Source organism: Leptonotus elevatus, chromosome 11 (assembly GCF_054856555.1).
Source record: "Leptonotus elevatus isolate MCC_2025b chromosome 11, RoL_Lele_1.0, whole genome shotgun sequence".
NCBI lineage: Eukaryota > Metazoa > Chordata > Actinopteri > Syngnathiformes > Syngnathidae > Leptonotus > Leptonotus elevatus.
Genome location: NC_141249.1, coordinates 21482800 through 21497656, shown reverse-complemented (window position 1 = coordinate 21497656; position 14857 = coordinate 21482800). Strand labels below are relative to the sequence as shown.

At 40.1% G+C, this 14857-nt stretch overlaps 2 protein-coding genes across 2 annotated transcripts; both read left to right on the top strand.

Moving 5' to 3' along the window:
* Positions 1-14: 14 nt before the first annotated feature.
* Positions 15-8165, top strand: LOC147166447 (AN1-type zinc finger protein 5). Its single transcript, XM_086089251.1, has 6 exons — positions 15-167; positions 1946-2146; positions 2611-2725; positions 3338-3471; positions 3803-3907; positions 4707-8165. The coding sequence occupies exons 2-6, from the start codon at positions 1987-1989 to the stop codon at positions 4853-4855; spliced, it is 663 nt and encodes a 220-aa protein (XP_085945377.1). The 5' UTR covers positions 15-167; positions 1946-1986; the 3' UTR covers positions 4856-8165.
* A 795-nt stretch (positions 8166-8960) lies between these two features.
* On the top strand, positions 8961-14482 carry abhd17ab (abhydrolase domain containing 17A, depalmitoylase b). The gene is made up of 5 exons (XM_086089247.1): positions 8961-9515; positions 10479-10840; positions 11802-11996; positions 12155-12334; positions 13176-14482. Exons 2-5 carry the CDS (start codon positions 10485-10487, stop codon positions 13387-13389), a joined length of 945 nt encoding a protein of 314 aa, XP_085945373.1. The 5' UTR covers positions 8961-9515; positions 10479-10484; the 3' UTR covers positions 13390-14482.
* The last annotated feature ends 375 nt before the right edge of the window (positions 14483-14857 follow it).

Below are 14857 nucleotides of genomic sequence, written 5' to 3'. Positions count from 1 at the left end.
TGTTCGGTGGTTTACTTTTTTTGTGTTGCTGGGGGATGACGTCATGTTGGTTGTTTCCAATGTCGGGAGCTCGCGCACTAGCGTAGGAGGCCGCTCGGCGCACAACTTCTCCCGACAAAAAATTCAACCCCAAGGTCGTCGACAGCCGCCGGTACCGTGACGCCCAGGTACCCGCCGTCCTGCTCGACCCGCACGAGAAAGTCCTCGTTCGGCGTGAATGTTAGTTTGCTTGATGTAAACCGCAGACCTTGGATGATGTCTGGCCGCTTACGTTAGCATCCGTGCTAACGCTAGTCGGCGGCTAACACTCGGCTTTTGTTCCGATTTTCGACACACGGGAATTTACGAGGAGATTGCTTTTTCGCACTGTTGTCATGTATCCGCCATAAAACTCCACCGAGTGATATGTAAGATTAAAAATGGGCTTTTTTGTTCCGCGGGGCTTGTTTGCTTTGTGCTACGGTCCCCACTGCTCGTCAATTGTTTCCTGCTGCCGACCAAACTCAATGCGCTCATTCACACTGGCTCAGCTTTTAAAAGCACTTTATTTTAAACCTTTTTTTTGTACCTTGAATACATTCTAGGACGCGGGTGAACGGGTTCAGATGGATGGATGTGTTCCTTTTGTTTCTGAGCGTCCAAAAGCGACGCTGTTAACCGTTTTCTCCAACTTGCTCGATTTGTACGTTTTAAATAGAATTGACAGCGAACTAAAAATAGCTTGTGGCGTTTACTTCAACAAAACACATATATACGGTATATATAACATTTGTCTTTTAACGCACTTTACGATTCATAGTTACCAGCTAATATCGAACACGTAATGAAAAGTAGCACTGATTGAGTTGAAATAAGTGCACAAGAACAGTTTTACTTGAAGAAAAACAAAACGATAAGATCAATATTAAGCATTTCCTTTTCGAACGTAAACCCCCTTGCTGGTTTGTCGGCACTGCTACTAGCTAATGTTAACCCCTGTTGAGTTCTAATAGGTGCACCAATTTAAACTTAAAAGGCAAATCCTGTTTTACTTCAACAGAAACACGCTATATTACCATTTCCTTGAACGCACACACTTGTCGATTCATCGGGTTGTGCTACTTGGTTAATGTTTGAATGAAGAAAAAAACCGGGTTGAGTTATAAAAAAAAAAGACTAGGTGAGTCTTAACATAATTAGATAAATAAATCGGGAATATTTACCCATTATGTTATATGGCCCCTATCGAGTATAGGAGCTTGTTTGTTAGAAAGGGCCCCCCCCCGCCCCCTTAATTAGAGTCGATTTACGTTATGTTTAATCCACGGCCCTTTTATTCGTTTAAATCAGAAGACTTGTACTTTGTAGCGAGGAAACGACGTGTCAACTTTCGCAGGCGGGGTTGGAGTTTTGTCTCGGCTTAAATAAAACACCCCCGACTTAAAATGAACAGCTCGTTGCGTGTTGGTGACGTCACTTTGCAACTTGTCGGTGAAGTCGGCTCATTTTTGTTGTCTTGCTTCAAGTGTACTGTGCGATAAAGTACGGGGCCCGGATGACACAGAGGACGAGGTAAAGAGCGAACGTGTGTGGAGAGCGCCGCCGACTTAGCACGTCACTTTCTATCCCGCAGCACAACATGCTAACACATGCTTGCCATGGGTGGAAGGGAGCACGTCAATTAGCAATGAATACTTCACCTTTGCATACACATTGGCAAATTTGCATTGCTCGCTATGTAAATAGTGCCCAAGTGGAGTGTTTCACTCTATAAAAAAAACCCAAACACACACACACACACACTCAGCCTTTTCTGTCGCACAAAGTTAAGTTGCGGCGTGTATGAAGTGGACTTTGGAGTTGTTTATACTTAACAACTCCAAAGCCCAATATACTCATTCCTTTACTCAGCGTGGATCACCTTGACTTTAACTCTTGCTACCCCCCCCCCCCCCCCCCACTCCAGGAAAATCCACTCCCATCCCCCCTCACCCTCTCTGTTGGAGCATGGCTCAGGAGACCAATCAGACCCAGGTGCCAATGCTTTGCGCGTTGGGATGCGGTTTCTACGGTAACCCCCGCACCAACGGCATGTGCTCGGTCTGCTACAAGGAACACCTACAGAGACAACAGGGAGGGGGGAGATCAAGTCCCCCGGGGGAGAAAGGTAGGATGAAGGGAAGAGGCGTGCACTTGAATGCTTAAAAAAAAAAAAGTTTCAACAGTGTATCCCAAACTTGATTGAACCAGGGCACATGCTGTATTTTACGTTTTTCTTCTTCAATTTAAAAGCTGTCACTAGGTAGATTTTCTTTTCTTCATTTGCTCATCTGCTCATCTGCTCAAGTCAAAGGGAGGGGGGGAGCTCTTTTCAACACACCAGCATTTAATTCTGCTTACCGCTGTCACTGGCATAAATGGAGCAGAGGTACATTTGTAGAAAGAAAAAAATAGGACAAGATAGAAGAGCAAAAGCTGCATTTGTAGTAAATAACTAATGTTCGCAACAATTAAGTGGAACTGGATAATTTTCCGGCGGTTGGAATTCACTGTATCGGATGGCATTAGAGCAAAAAGCATCACATGATCAGCATTGTGATGTGAAATTGAGACTTTTCTGTCCCCGCGCAGCTGCAACGTCGCCGTCGGGGATGCCGGGGCCCGCCGATATGGTTCCAGAGAGCACAGCCCCCGCGCCCGTCACAGAGGCGGCAGGGCGGACTTCGCCCAACGAAGGAACATGCAGGTGGGATGATGGCCTGTGCATTCAACCAGCGGGCGTTTTCAGATCCTCTTTGGCGCCGGTCCAATAATTAATCGAATAAAATAATTTGGTGACAAGGAGACAGTTCGCTTTTAGTTAACTCTATACTCGCATATAGTGACACCCATGTCACTCACCACGCCAGACCCCCGCCTTTTAAAGTGTAAAACGAGTTCAACATGGCTACCACATTTTGGTGGCTATTTTTGAGAAAAAATTCATCAAGTTACTAACTTTTTTTTTTATCTGGAAAAAATAATGATCAAAATAAATGTGTATTTTTCCAAAAACATCAAATTATTTTGTCAGGATAATTAAAAAGTCATCATCTGACAAGAATAGTCGTATTTTTCCAAAATGAAGTCATAATGTTGTGCTATTAAAGTTGAGTTATAATGAAGTCATTCAATTCAATTGAATTTCCAAAATACATTTTTATTCTTGTAATGTGCCTTCAGAAAAAGATGACTATCATCTAAAATATAAGATGATATTCTCGAACAAAAAGAAGCCTTTTTTTTTTCTTTTTTTTTTGTAACTAGTATATTTAACTATATGAATGTACTACTTGTGTGCAATCTTGTGTTGATGTAGTGTCAGTCCTGGCTCTGCCAGTCCAGTAACTCAGCAGATGACGGCCATGAGCATCTCCCAGGACTCGGGAGCCGTCAACTCGGATCGAGCGGAGGCTGATGATGCCGAAGAAGAGGAATTGTCCAGCACCTCGGGTACAAATCCAGGAGCCTCAAGCGGAGTGTGCACACAGCCCATTCGTAATATCGCAACCAACTTTGGAATGTGATTAATATCATAATGTCACCAAAAACAATGGCTAATAGGAAAGTAGTAATTGCTATTTGAGGGCTAGGTTTGACAGTGTCTTGATTTTGTACAAAGCACGTCAGTCAACAAACAAACAGACTCACAGAAACGAGACAAGATATGGCTCTTGATAGCTATAAAGTTGATATTGTTTTGCATTCAGCTTTTTGCATTTGCGCTTTTGTCCCCCCGCGACTTTCGCAGAGAAATGACAATCGGCTCCTTGTGTCTCAACAGAGCCAGCGGGAGAAGCTGCGCAGACCTCTGATGGCGAGCAGACTCCTGACAAAAACAAGAAAAAGAACCGCTGCTTTTCTTGCCGGAAGAAAGTTGGCCTCACTGGTAAGACTGCACTTGATTTTGCAATGTATTTTTATTTTATTAATTTTTTTTATTTTTATTTTTTTATTATTATTATTATTTTATTATTATTATTATTATTATTTTTTTTTTAATTTTTTTTTATTTTATTTTTTTATTTTTTTTTATTAAACACCTTACCTTATATAGCGGCAGGGGATTAGAGATAGACCGATTATCTGCACCGATATTCAGCATTTTCACGAATATAGGCAGCGAAGAAGAATCATACGGCTGATAATAGATCTATTTTTTAAAAAGTGTTAACTTCAGGGAACTAATTACCGGGTATTTAAATTTTCAGAGATGAAAAAATAAATAAATACATTTCAGAGATGCTGCTGAACCTGGGAACTCTCTGCACTTTCTGTGTTAAAAAAATCTGTATGTGCAGTGGATAATTTTTTTTTCAAGACATCCTCATAACATTAAGTGTTGAAAAATTAACACATAAACAGGTGCTCTTTAAATTTGGCGGGCGAAAAAGCCTTTGACCGCTCTACTATTTACTTAAGTTTTTATTTAACTCTTGAAGACATGCTACTGCCCGTGGGAGACCCCTAAACTTTTTGTTAGATTTTTAAACCAACGATGTCTATTTTACGAACCCTAAAAGTTGCTCAATAAACATGCTTAAAAAAAACAAAAAAAACTTTTTTTTTAAATTTAAGAGCTAGAATTTCTATTGCACATTGTTTGTTGTTCCGTGAGATTTTCCAAGTATAAAATGCCCCCAAAATCCAATAAACGTTGACCTGAAAATCTCCTTCCCGCGTGGCAGGTTTCGACTGCCGCTGCGGCAACCTGTTCTGTGCCATCCACCGTTACTCCGACAAACATGACTGTCCCTACGATTACCGGAGCGCCGCCGCCGCCCGCATACGCAAGGAGAACCCCATCGTGGTGGCGGAGAAAATCCAGAAGTTATGAAGACTCGAGTTCGACGACGACGACGACGACGACACGCGCGCCTCTCTTGACAATTGGCAACAACGGTGACACCCGACATCACGGCTTCATTCGTTCATGGTGATCTTAAGCCGGGGGAAGGGCGGGGGGGGGCGACGCACTCGCAGCCACTGTCCAGACACTTTCCCTTACTAGCATCTCCACTAGTGACTGAGTGTTTTTCTGTATGATTGTGTTTGTATGCGAGTGTGTGTGTGTGTGTGTGGGAGAAAAGCAGCAGGGGCTCGGACATGCTGTGGGGAAGGGGAGGTGTTTAAATGTCCTTGTCGTTGGGCTGGGGGTGGGGGGGGGGGGGGGTTGTGTGTATGTTTTTTTTTTTCCTCTTTAATTTTTCATCCCATCCCTGTGAAGAAAGAAAGAAATGGATCATGAGGTCAATTCCGCACCAACGGGGAGCTCAGCGAGACCTTTTTTAAGGGCTTCAGATTCTCCGCCAGTAAAAATGATGTCAAATTTTATTTTTTGCACCACCACTCCCCCCCCCCCCCTCCCCAACCCCCCCTCTCCCAACTTTCTCAATCGCCACACTTTTGGACTTTCTCAGCATTTTCCAGCAGTGTCTCTCTTTGATATATTGACTTATATTGGATGCATGAACAGTTAACTGAGCGGGGGCGGGGCGGGTGTAACTTGACTTAACCGAGTGATTGAATATGTTTTTTTTTTCTTCCTGTTTTAATGAGCGTATGACTTGAGAAGATCTATATTAATATATTGTAGTTAGCTTGTGTGATTGCCTTCTATTTATTTTGTATCATTTGGTGGGTCCGCTGGAGGATTGGCAGCATGTGTCTGCAAATCACGTCAGATTAGCATTATTATTATTTTTTTTTCAAACAAATTCCATTTTGATTATACAGTATAACCAATGTAGGAGGGGGAAACCATAAGTACACAAGCTCTGACTGCGCAAAAAGGTCATTCGGGGACAGAAGCACAAGCGAAACCGCTGACTTTGAGCCTCTTTCACACAAAGACCCTGTAAAGTTTCCGCATCAGAATGGACGGTTCAGCATTTATCCTTGACTCACAAACTCGATTTGCCCGCTAAACTTTTGAATGCACGTCCAGCCCGTTTCCACTTCATGCGCAACTGAATGGCAAAATTTACAACAGGTGATTTGAGCCATGAAAATGTTCAAGGACATCAAAATTCTATGCTTTGTTCATGATTCTTCCATTCTCAAGCAGAGCTACAGAGACCGGAAGAGTCACAGAAAGGCACAAACGTGGTCGTCCGTGGATATTTTCACCTGTTGTGAATTTAGCGGTTTAGGTCCTTGTCGGAAAAAAAAAGTATTAAAATATATTGGGAACGTGGCACATTATCCTTAAATCAAAATTTTAAGATTGAAATGTCATTTCCTTTACAGGAAGTGAAGTCAAAGAAATGTCTACATTTGTTTTTACAAACATTTAGCGCACTGGGCTGCAACTAACAATTATTTTCATAATCGATTCATTTCAGTTAGGTTTTAATTAGTAGATGAAATGTATTTTTTTTTTTAAACATTTAATTTAACAACAAAATTATTTCAAATGGACTGCAGAAAGTACACAAATTGTATTTCTTTTTTAATTTGGTGTGAAAGAGGCTAAAGAAGCGTGTGGCGCACCTGCTCAGTTTTGTTCAGCATCTGCGGTCATTTTCAGTTTTTACTTGATTTTTAAAGGCGCCAAATGGCCTTTTGTTGTTATTTAATTTTAATTTTTTTTTGTGTGAGCAACTTGAGTGAAGCTCCTTGTCGCTCCAAGCACCAGCAGACCACTGACATGTGCTGAATGAAAACTGACCCGGCTTGCAAAAAAAAAAAAACGCTTACTCACGAAATAGCAGGCTTTCGGGTGAAATTCAAACGCACTATCATCTTTACGGCTTAATTTGGCTAAAACAGCAAACCTACTTTAACTGATGTTATTTGCTGCAATTGTGAGGTACTTATTACTACCAAGCCTGTTAGCTCTCATGCTAGTCCCCTGCTAGCGTCACTTTTCGCAGCAAAATATTACAGCCATGAGAGGATATAAACATTTTTTTTTTTTTTGTCTCTTCAGCTCCTTACTGGAGACCACAACATTGTGCAGAAATGAATGAGCATTGAAACGTCTAAAAGTCCATTTTAAGATAGCATGTAAAGGTTAATACTGTAGTGCATTTTTTTGGTTCATCTGGAGATTTCACCCGAAAGCCTTCTTGAAAGATAGAAATAATCATAATGATAATATGCATGTATGCTGCCTAACATACACATGACAGTTTTGTAGCCAGTTGCAATGAGCCACATAGCAGTAGCACAATACATGGCTGCAAACTGGAGGTCTAATTTAACAAATGTCCCCCCCCCTCCCCCCCTAATGTAAATACGATATGGCTGCTGCTCATGTAATTGCCGGACAGAAAAAGGTGCGAGGGTGAAAGAAAGAGTGCATTTAAGCATTTAAGTACTTTGCGTAATTATCCTACCGCTCTTCTACAGTACAAGGAATTATCTCTTGCAGGCCACGTGTATTCATAGTATGACATAGTATCCGCCATCTTTTATTCCATTTGTAGCATAGCCATGTTGCTGCTGTTTGAAAAGATGGTAAAAGGGGCTTCTTCTTTCTTTTTCTTTTTTACACTAAATAACATTTGAGGGACCAGCTCAATGTGCTGTGGTTGGATTATTGGCCTTTTATCATAAATCCTAGCAAAGTGTCAAGTTGAGAACATTTGGATTCCTTTTGGGGCCCCTTCCAAGTTCTGATTTATTTTGTGGTGGATTTTTATCCCCCTCTTTTTTTCCCCTCCCAAATAAAGAGTTGATTGAATGTAAACCAACACAATTTATACCTAAATCATTCTTAAGCCCTGATATTGACTTTAAACAGGGGATAGAATCTTAAAGTGAGTGACTGTTAGCCCTAATAATCTTAATATCCTTACTTTGTTTTTTTTTTTTAAATTCTGTCTTTTATGTCTTCATCATCACGCAGCTGTTGTAAGTTGGCGATAATAGAACGTGAGAACTGAAGACAATTTCATTTATTTTGTCCGATGGAAAGGAACTGAACTAATAGACGTGAATGGAAAATGTGTTCCCAGAGTGCTAGTTGTTCTTGTCCCCTTTTTGGCACTCCAGCCAGAGCGCCTTCCTCCTCCTCCTCCTCCTCCTCCCCTCCAGAAATACCACCAGATATCTTATCATTTTGTTTTTTTTCTTTTCCAGATTTAGGATTGTATGACATGTTCAAGTACAAAAAACAATAAAATCACAAAGTTTATTTTAAATGAGTTGTTCTTGTTTTCATTGATGCAGAAAAAAAAGGTCACCCAGTTTAATTAACTCTTCAAAGACGAGAAGGTGTTTGCAGTCTGATACTGTCACCTAGTGGCCTTGTTGGAGTAGAGTATTGCGTCCCATTTCAGGTCCACTTCCGGTTCTACGGTTATCACACAACTCTTCCGTCGTTCAGTAGTTTTAAATTATGATCAAGAGGCAAAAGCCCTGTAATATTTGCCGTAGTTGGACATTTTTGCCTTTTTAAATGAGTTTCTTCAAATTTCGAGCACATTACAAATTTTAATCATATTGTTTTCATTTACCTAATTTAGAAAAATGTCAATGTATTATTAACATTGGACGTTTTCCATCCATCCATCCATTTTCTTAACCGCTTGTCCTCACAAGGGTCGCGGGGGTGCTGGAGCCTATCCCAGCTGGCTTCGGGCAGTAGGCGGGGTACACCCTGAACTGGTTGCCAGCCAATCGCAGGGCACACAGAGACGAACAACCATCCTATGGACAAGTTGGAGTGTTCAATTAATCTGACATGCATGTCTATGGACGTTTTTAATTGTTGGTAAATCCTATAAATTATTAACATACAATTTAAAAATCCATACATTTTTATTGACAGTATTATACACAAATTATTTTACATACACATTTTAAGTTGGCCCTCTTCTGCGTTTCATTTTTTTTTTCCTTCATGGAATTAATGCGAATTCGTCACACAACCTGCTCGGTCGGTTTCCCTTGAATGTCCCGTGAAAAAATGTTGGACGTCACATCCGGCAGCTGTCATTTCCGGATGCGGCAAACCTGGCAAAACACAACACGGCACAAACGAACATGGATTAAAAAAGACAAATTCCGAGACAAGAGGAGACGCCGGCGTTACATGGACATTCACCAAGAGACGATGACACGCTTTGGAGACCGTGTTCCAATCTTATTTTGCCTTCGTTTGTCTCCGTAGGAACATTGTTTGCTTGTTTTAAGCCGGCCAACCGTCGTCTTCTTGCTACTTAGCTCTGAGCCCGGTTAGCATTAGCTGGCACGAGGACAACAAATCAGCATTATCTGGGCTCCATTGTGACGTCATTGGCAGGCAGGATCCAAACATTACGCTGCTTTCTTTTTTACAAACTTGTAACATTTCTGCTTGAATTCTGGACCCACTTTTTGTTCCCTCATTTATCTCTTTGACAAAATGGATGAGAGCAGCAGGACTTAAGTCTCAAGTTATGCGGTGAATAATTATTTCCACGTCGCCGAAGGGAATTCAGGAAGGAGACATTTTTGTTTCATCATAATAATTTGAAAGTTAGCTCATGCAAAGATACTCCACTAAACAGGTAAGTTCACATTCCTACTATTTGCTCGGGTGTACAATTGTCAAGTAGTTTACCGAACCCGTACTTAAGGTTTTATTTTAATTTATTTATTTTAATCCCCACATTTAATTCAAACACTCGGGACAGTGGTGGGAAGCAAATCGCGTCCGACAGATAAATCGTCCGATATTAGCTCTTTTAAAATCGGCGAACATCGGGCGTTTATTTATTTATATTTAAGTGATTATTTTTTACACATTAGCAAATTATAAAGATAATGGCATTAAAAAAAAAATTTTTTTAACTAAATGTTTTTTCTTTCTGCTGTAAAGAGTTAGGGGACCCAAAAAACAAGTGTTTTTTAATCCATTTTTATTATTTTTTTTTTTTTTTTTTTTTTTTTACGTGATCACCTAAATTTTATTCTGCCAAATATTGAAATTGGAATCAGCCTAAAAAAAAATCCATATTGGATGAGTCCTAGAAGTAACAAAGTACAAATACTCGTTTAAAAAAAAAGATGTATTTACCCTCCTACAACTTTTTTTTACGCTACCTTTCCTACCTACCTTGGTACTATACTATTTTTTTTTTTTAAATATATCCATACATTAGTTGAGTATTCATTTTTCCCATGACTATTTTTACACACATTTCATTCACAAAACACCCAATTCGAGTTTATATACTCAAGAAAATACAGCTATCTTAAAAAAAAACTATTCAGAGTAATTATTTAATTGATCATTATTTCCCACCACTATATAGTTTTTTTTTGTTTGCTTTTTTACTTTTGCTGTTTCCATTTCATCGGGCCAAACGTCAAGGTCAGTTTAATACAGATGGCTCTTGTTTTGGTTGCGAATGTGGAGAATGCGGCTGCTCGGTTCAGGGGCAGATCTATACAAGCGGGATCCGCCCCCAAATCCTGAAAAATCCGAAACATGAATTTGATGGCGCGCGTGCGCTGTTATGTGTCCACAGTGAAGGATGAACGGCCTGTCTGTCAGCGAACTGTGCGGCCTCTTCTGCTGCCCGCCGTGCCCCAGCCGCATCGCCGCCAAGCTGGCCTTCCTGCCGCCGGAGCCGACGTACGCCTTCCTCCCCGATCCGGAAGCCGGCTCGGCCGCGGCCGGCTCGGGCAGGGCGTCGAGCCTGCGCACCTGCGGCGTCGCCGGCAGCGCCGCGCCGCCCTCGGCCGAGACAAAATGGACGCTGCACCTGACGGAGCGCGCCGAGTTCCAATACACGCAGCGCGAGCTGGACACCGTGGAGGTCTCGTTTGCGCAATCCAGCCGCGGGAACAAGATCGGCTGCATGTACATCCGATGCGTTCCTAATTCCAGGTGTGTTCAACCGAAGCGCGGCCTTCTGCTTTTGCAAGTCACAACTTTTATTGAACCATTTTTATCAGGCTTTACACGATTAGGAGTTAAAAAAAAAAGAAAAAGATCATTATTGCGATCAAAAGATCCACCTAAGCTTTTTAAGCAACTTTTGTTACCGGCCCACAAAATTAAAATAAATGGATAAAAATCAATGTAATTGATCCCATCCAATCAATGACTTTATTTGTTGATCAGCAAATTATGACATGACAACCGATCACTGATTTTGCATAAAATGCATTTTATCAGCCGATCTGATCCAGATGATCAGAACCGTGTAAAGTCTCATTTTTATTAGGGCCTAACTGATTAATTGGCTAACTGATTCAATGGGCCGATATTAATAAGTCTAAAGCCCCCCAAAAAAATTTTTTTATATATATATATATCGGTATTTGTTGATTTTTCTTCTGTTTGTTGCAAGTTAAACAAATCAGAAAACATACAATAAAATGAGAATAAAAAATTTAACTAAAACATTGATCAATAAAATAGAGAAGAGATACAAAACTAAAACATTAAAATTACCATTTTACATAAACAAACCTGAAAATGTGTAACAAAATGGAATTAATGCAAAACAAAACTCAATGCAACAAAATAACACAAGAAACAACTTTAATATCGGTCAACTAGAAAATTATGACAATTAATTTGAATTATGGTATAGTTATATATAAGTCTAGCTGTCTTACAAAAAGTCCACAATGTAAGTACAATCCCGTGGCCAAAGAGTGCTACTTTATTTATTTTTTAAATTGATCAAATGCAATTACAATCATTTGTTTTCCAATTCCTGCTAAATGAAAACAAAATCCAAATCGGGAAAAAAAAAACATCTCATGTCCCACTCAAACCGGCTCAAACTGGGCTTGATGATTTCTCACGTTTTGGCAACGGGCGGCCATTTTGCGCGCAGGTTCACGGTGCTGTTCTCCCACGGCAACGCGGTGGACCTGGGCCAGATGAGCAGCTTCTACATCGGCCTGGGCACGCGCATCAACTGCAACGTCTTCTCCTACGACTACTCGGGCTACGGCGTCAGCGGCGGCAAGCCCACCGAGAAGGACCTCTACGCCGACATCGACGCCGCCTGGCACACCCTCCGCACGCGGTCCGTCGCCTTAAAATAAGACGTAGAATATGTGTACACACCCCTATCCAAATGTCCGTTTTTTTTGTCACATGAAAAAAATACCACTCAGAAAATTTGAGAACTTTCTCCCACCCGTTCATGACGTTCCAGTTGAATTTCTTTCTTTTGTCCCTCAGGTACGGCGTGAGCCCCGAGAGCATCATCCTGTACGGCCAGAGCATCGGCACGGTTCCCACCGTGGACCTGGCGTCCCGCTACGAGTGCGGCGCGGTGGTCCTGCACTCGCCGCTCACGTCGGGCATGCGGGTGGCCTTCCCCGACACCAAGAAGACGTACTGCTTCGACGCCTTCCCCAAGTGAGTCGCACCCGGCCACTCGCTCGCTCGGGTTGTATTTGGTACATTTATTTCACTAAGCCATTTTTCCAAATGGTCGGTTGAAGCTTGTGAAGTTTGTCCAATTTTTGTCCTTTTCCTATTTCAGCTCTTAAAATATTACAGTAATATAGCTTTATAATTATAGTACTATGCACTATATAGTGTTATAGTATTTTTAAAATAAAATAAAATACTAAATAAAATAATAAAAATGAAAAATAAATGCAAAAATAATAAAAATGAAAAATAAATGCAAAAATAATAAAAATGAAAAATAAATGCAAAAATAATAAAAATGAAAAATAAATGCAAAAATAATAAAAATGAAAAATAAATGCAAAAATACAAATATATTTAAAAAAATAAAAAGTAAGAATTAAAAATAAAATAAATGTGTATTAAAAATAAATGAACTAAAAAAAAAAAGACAAAGTACATAATGTAAAATAAATACCAAAAAATCAACAACAAAAAGAATACAAATTAAACATAAATCAAATAAAAATATATTTAAAAAAATAAATAATAAAATCTGATTAAATGAAAACAGATAAGAATAAAAAAAGAATTAAAAATAAGTAAATCAAATGAAATTAAAAAAATATATAAATGTAAAAAATTTAAATAGATTTAAAAAAAACATGTAACATAAAAATAAATGCAAAAAATAAAAATTAATAAAATAAAATAAAATACGTTTAAAAAAATTGGAATTAATAAATAAATCAAATACAAAATAAAATGAAATACATTAAAATAAATAAGATGAAAAAATAAATTCAAGCGTGAAATGCTGAAACTGCATCGTGTGTTTTGGCAGCATCGAGAAAGTGTCCAAGATCACGTCCCCCGTGCTGGTGATCCACGGCACCGAGGACGAGGTGATCGACTTCTCGCACGGCCTGACGCTGTTCGAGCTGTGCCCCAAGGCCGTGGAGCCGCTGTGGGTGGAGGGGGCGGGGCACAACGACATCGAACTCTACTCGCAGTACCTGGAGCGCCTGCGACGCTTCATCGGGCACGAGCTGGCCTGAGGCCGCAAGAAGGGACGACGCCGGCACCTGGACTTATCTACGAGGGAACCGACCTACGGGCTGTCAATTGGTCAATTTATTTTTGTTTTTCCCGCTTCAGATATGCCAGACAGTCCAACAAAATGATCACACATGCAAGGAGCTGCTCTTAATTGCACGTATCCGACGCACGGATACGACAGTACATTCGGTAATGACATGTTGTTTTTTAACATAACAAAAGGAATCAAGTTAATTCAATTCATTCATTTCAATTGAGAAAATTAATTTGTAACTCAATTTACTCACAGGTCAAGGGGTACCACTGTCTACAATTTTCTAAAAATTTTAAATAAAAACTTTTCAAAAAAGTTGCTTTGTTTAGTAAAATGAAGAATCTGTTCCTTGCTCAGGTGATGCCGTTTTTTTGACCGTGTCTAACGACAGAAGTGTGAGGTCATCATCTACTTTCGTGCTTCCCAACCTTTATTGAGCCACGGCGCACATTTGACACGCCAAAACTCTCAATGGCGTGAAACCGGACAAAAATTAAAAAAAAAAAAAAAGCAAGAATGATAATTATGATGATCTTAATGTCCTGAAAGTGATTCGCATTCTGGCGGGTTGATTGTATCTTCTGCCATCTAGTGGAAGAGCATTGAAATGTCGCGCCTGTCACTATACGTCACTGGCACAGAGAGATGAACGTTATTGTCGTGACTAAACGATCATTTTTCGGACAATTTCCCGCGGCACATCGTGGTTGGGAATCACTGGTCTACCTCAAAGCCTGCTTTTTGTTTTCTTTTATGTCCGACGACCATCAAACCAAAAATTGTAATATTCGAATGTGAATGAAAAGACCACTTTTGTCCATATGATGCACTTGGGAAGCTTTGAATTATTATCATCTTTTTTTTTTCTCAATCGGTGCTAACTCTTGGACTTTTTTCTTTCTTTCAGGCTTTCATGATGTATGAACCAAAGTTGTTGTGTTCTTAACTAACCTACTCACTTGACAAACGTGATTCTTTTGGTTTGGCTCCTGAACTTCATACTATTGTGTCCGCTTTCCAACATGAAGAATGTTTAATAAATAAGCAAATGAAGATTCTCTTGCTCTAATCTGATACTTTTTTTTTTTTTCACAATTAAGTGAACAAACTTTCTTCTGGCTTCCTCCCACGCTCCAAAATAGACGCACTATAGAGGGTTAGGGTTTACAATGAGGAATTCAAACTAGGGTTAGGGTTCAAAAGTAGGACTTTAAACTAGGGTACATTTTCAATGCTTAGGTTTCCAAAGTATGGTTTGGTTTCAAATGAGGATTTTACACAAGAGCTATGGCTCCAAAATATGCTTTCAAACAAGAGTAGGGTTCCAAATTACACAAAGGGTTTTTTCTTTATACCAAAGGGCCGAATCTCGGCCTGTTGTGAGGAAATGTTGACAGATGGATCTTAAGCTGCATTACACACACACACACAGA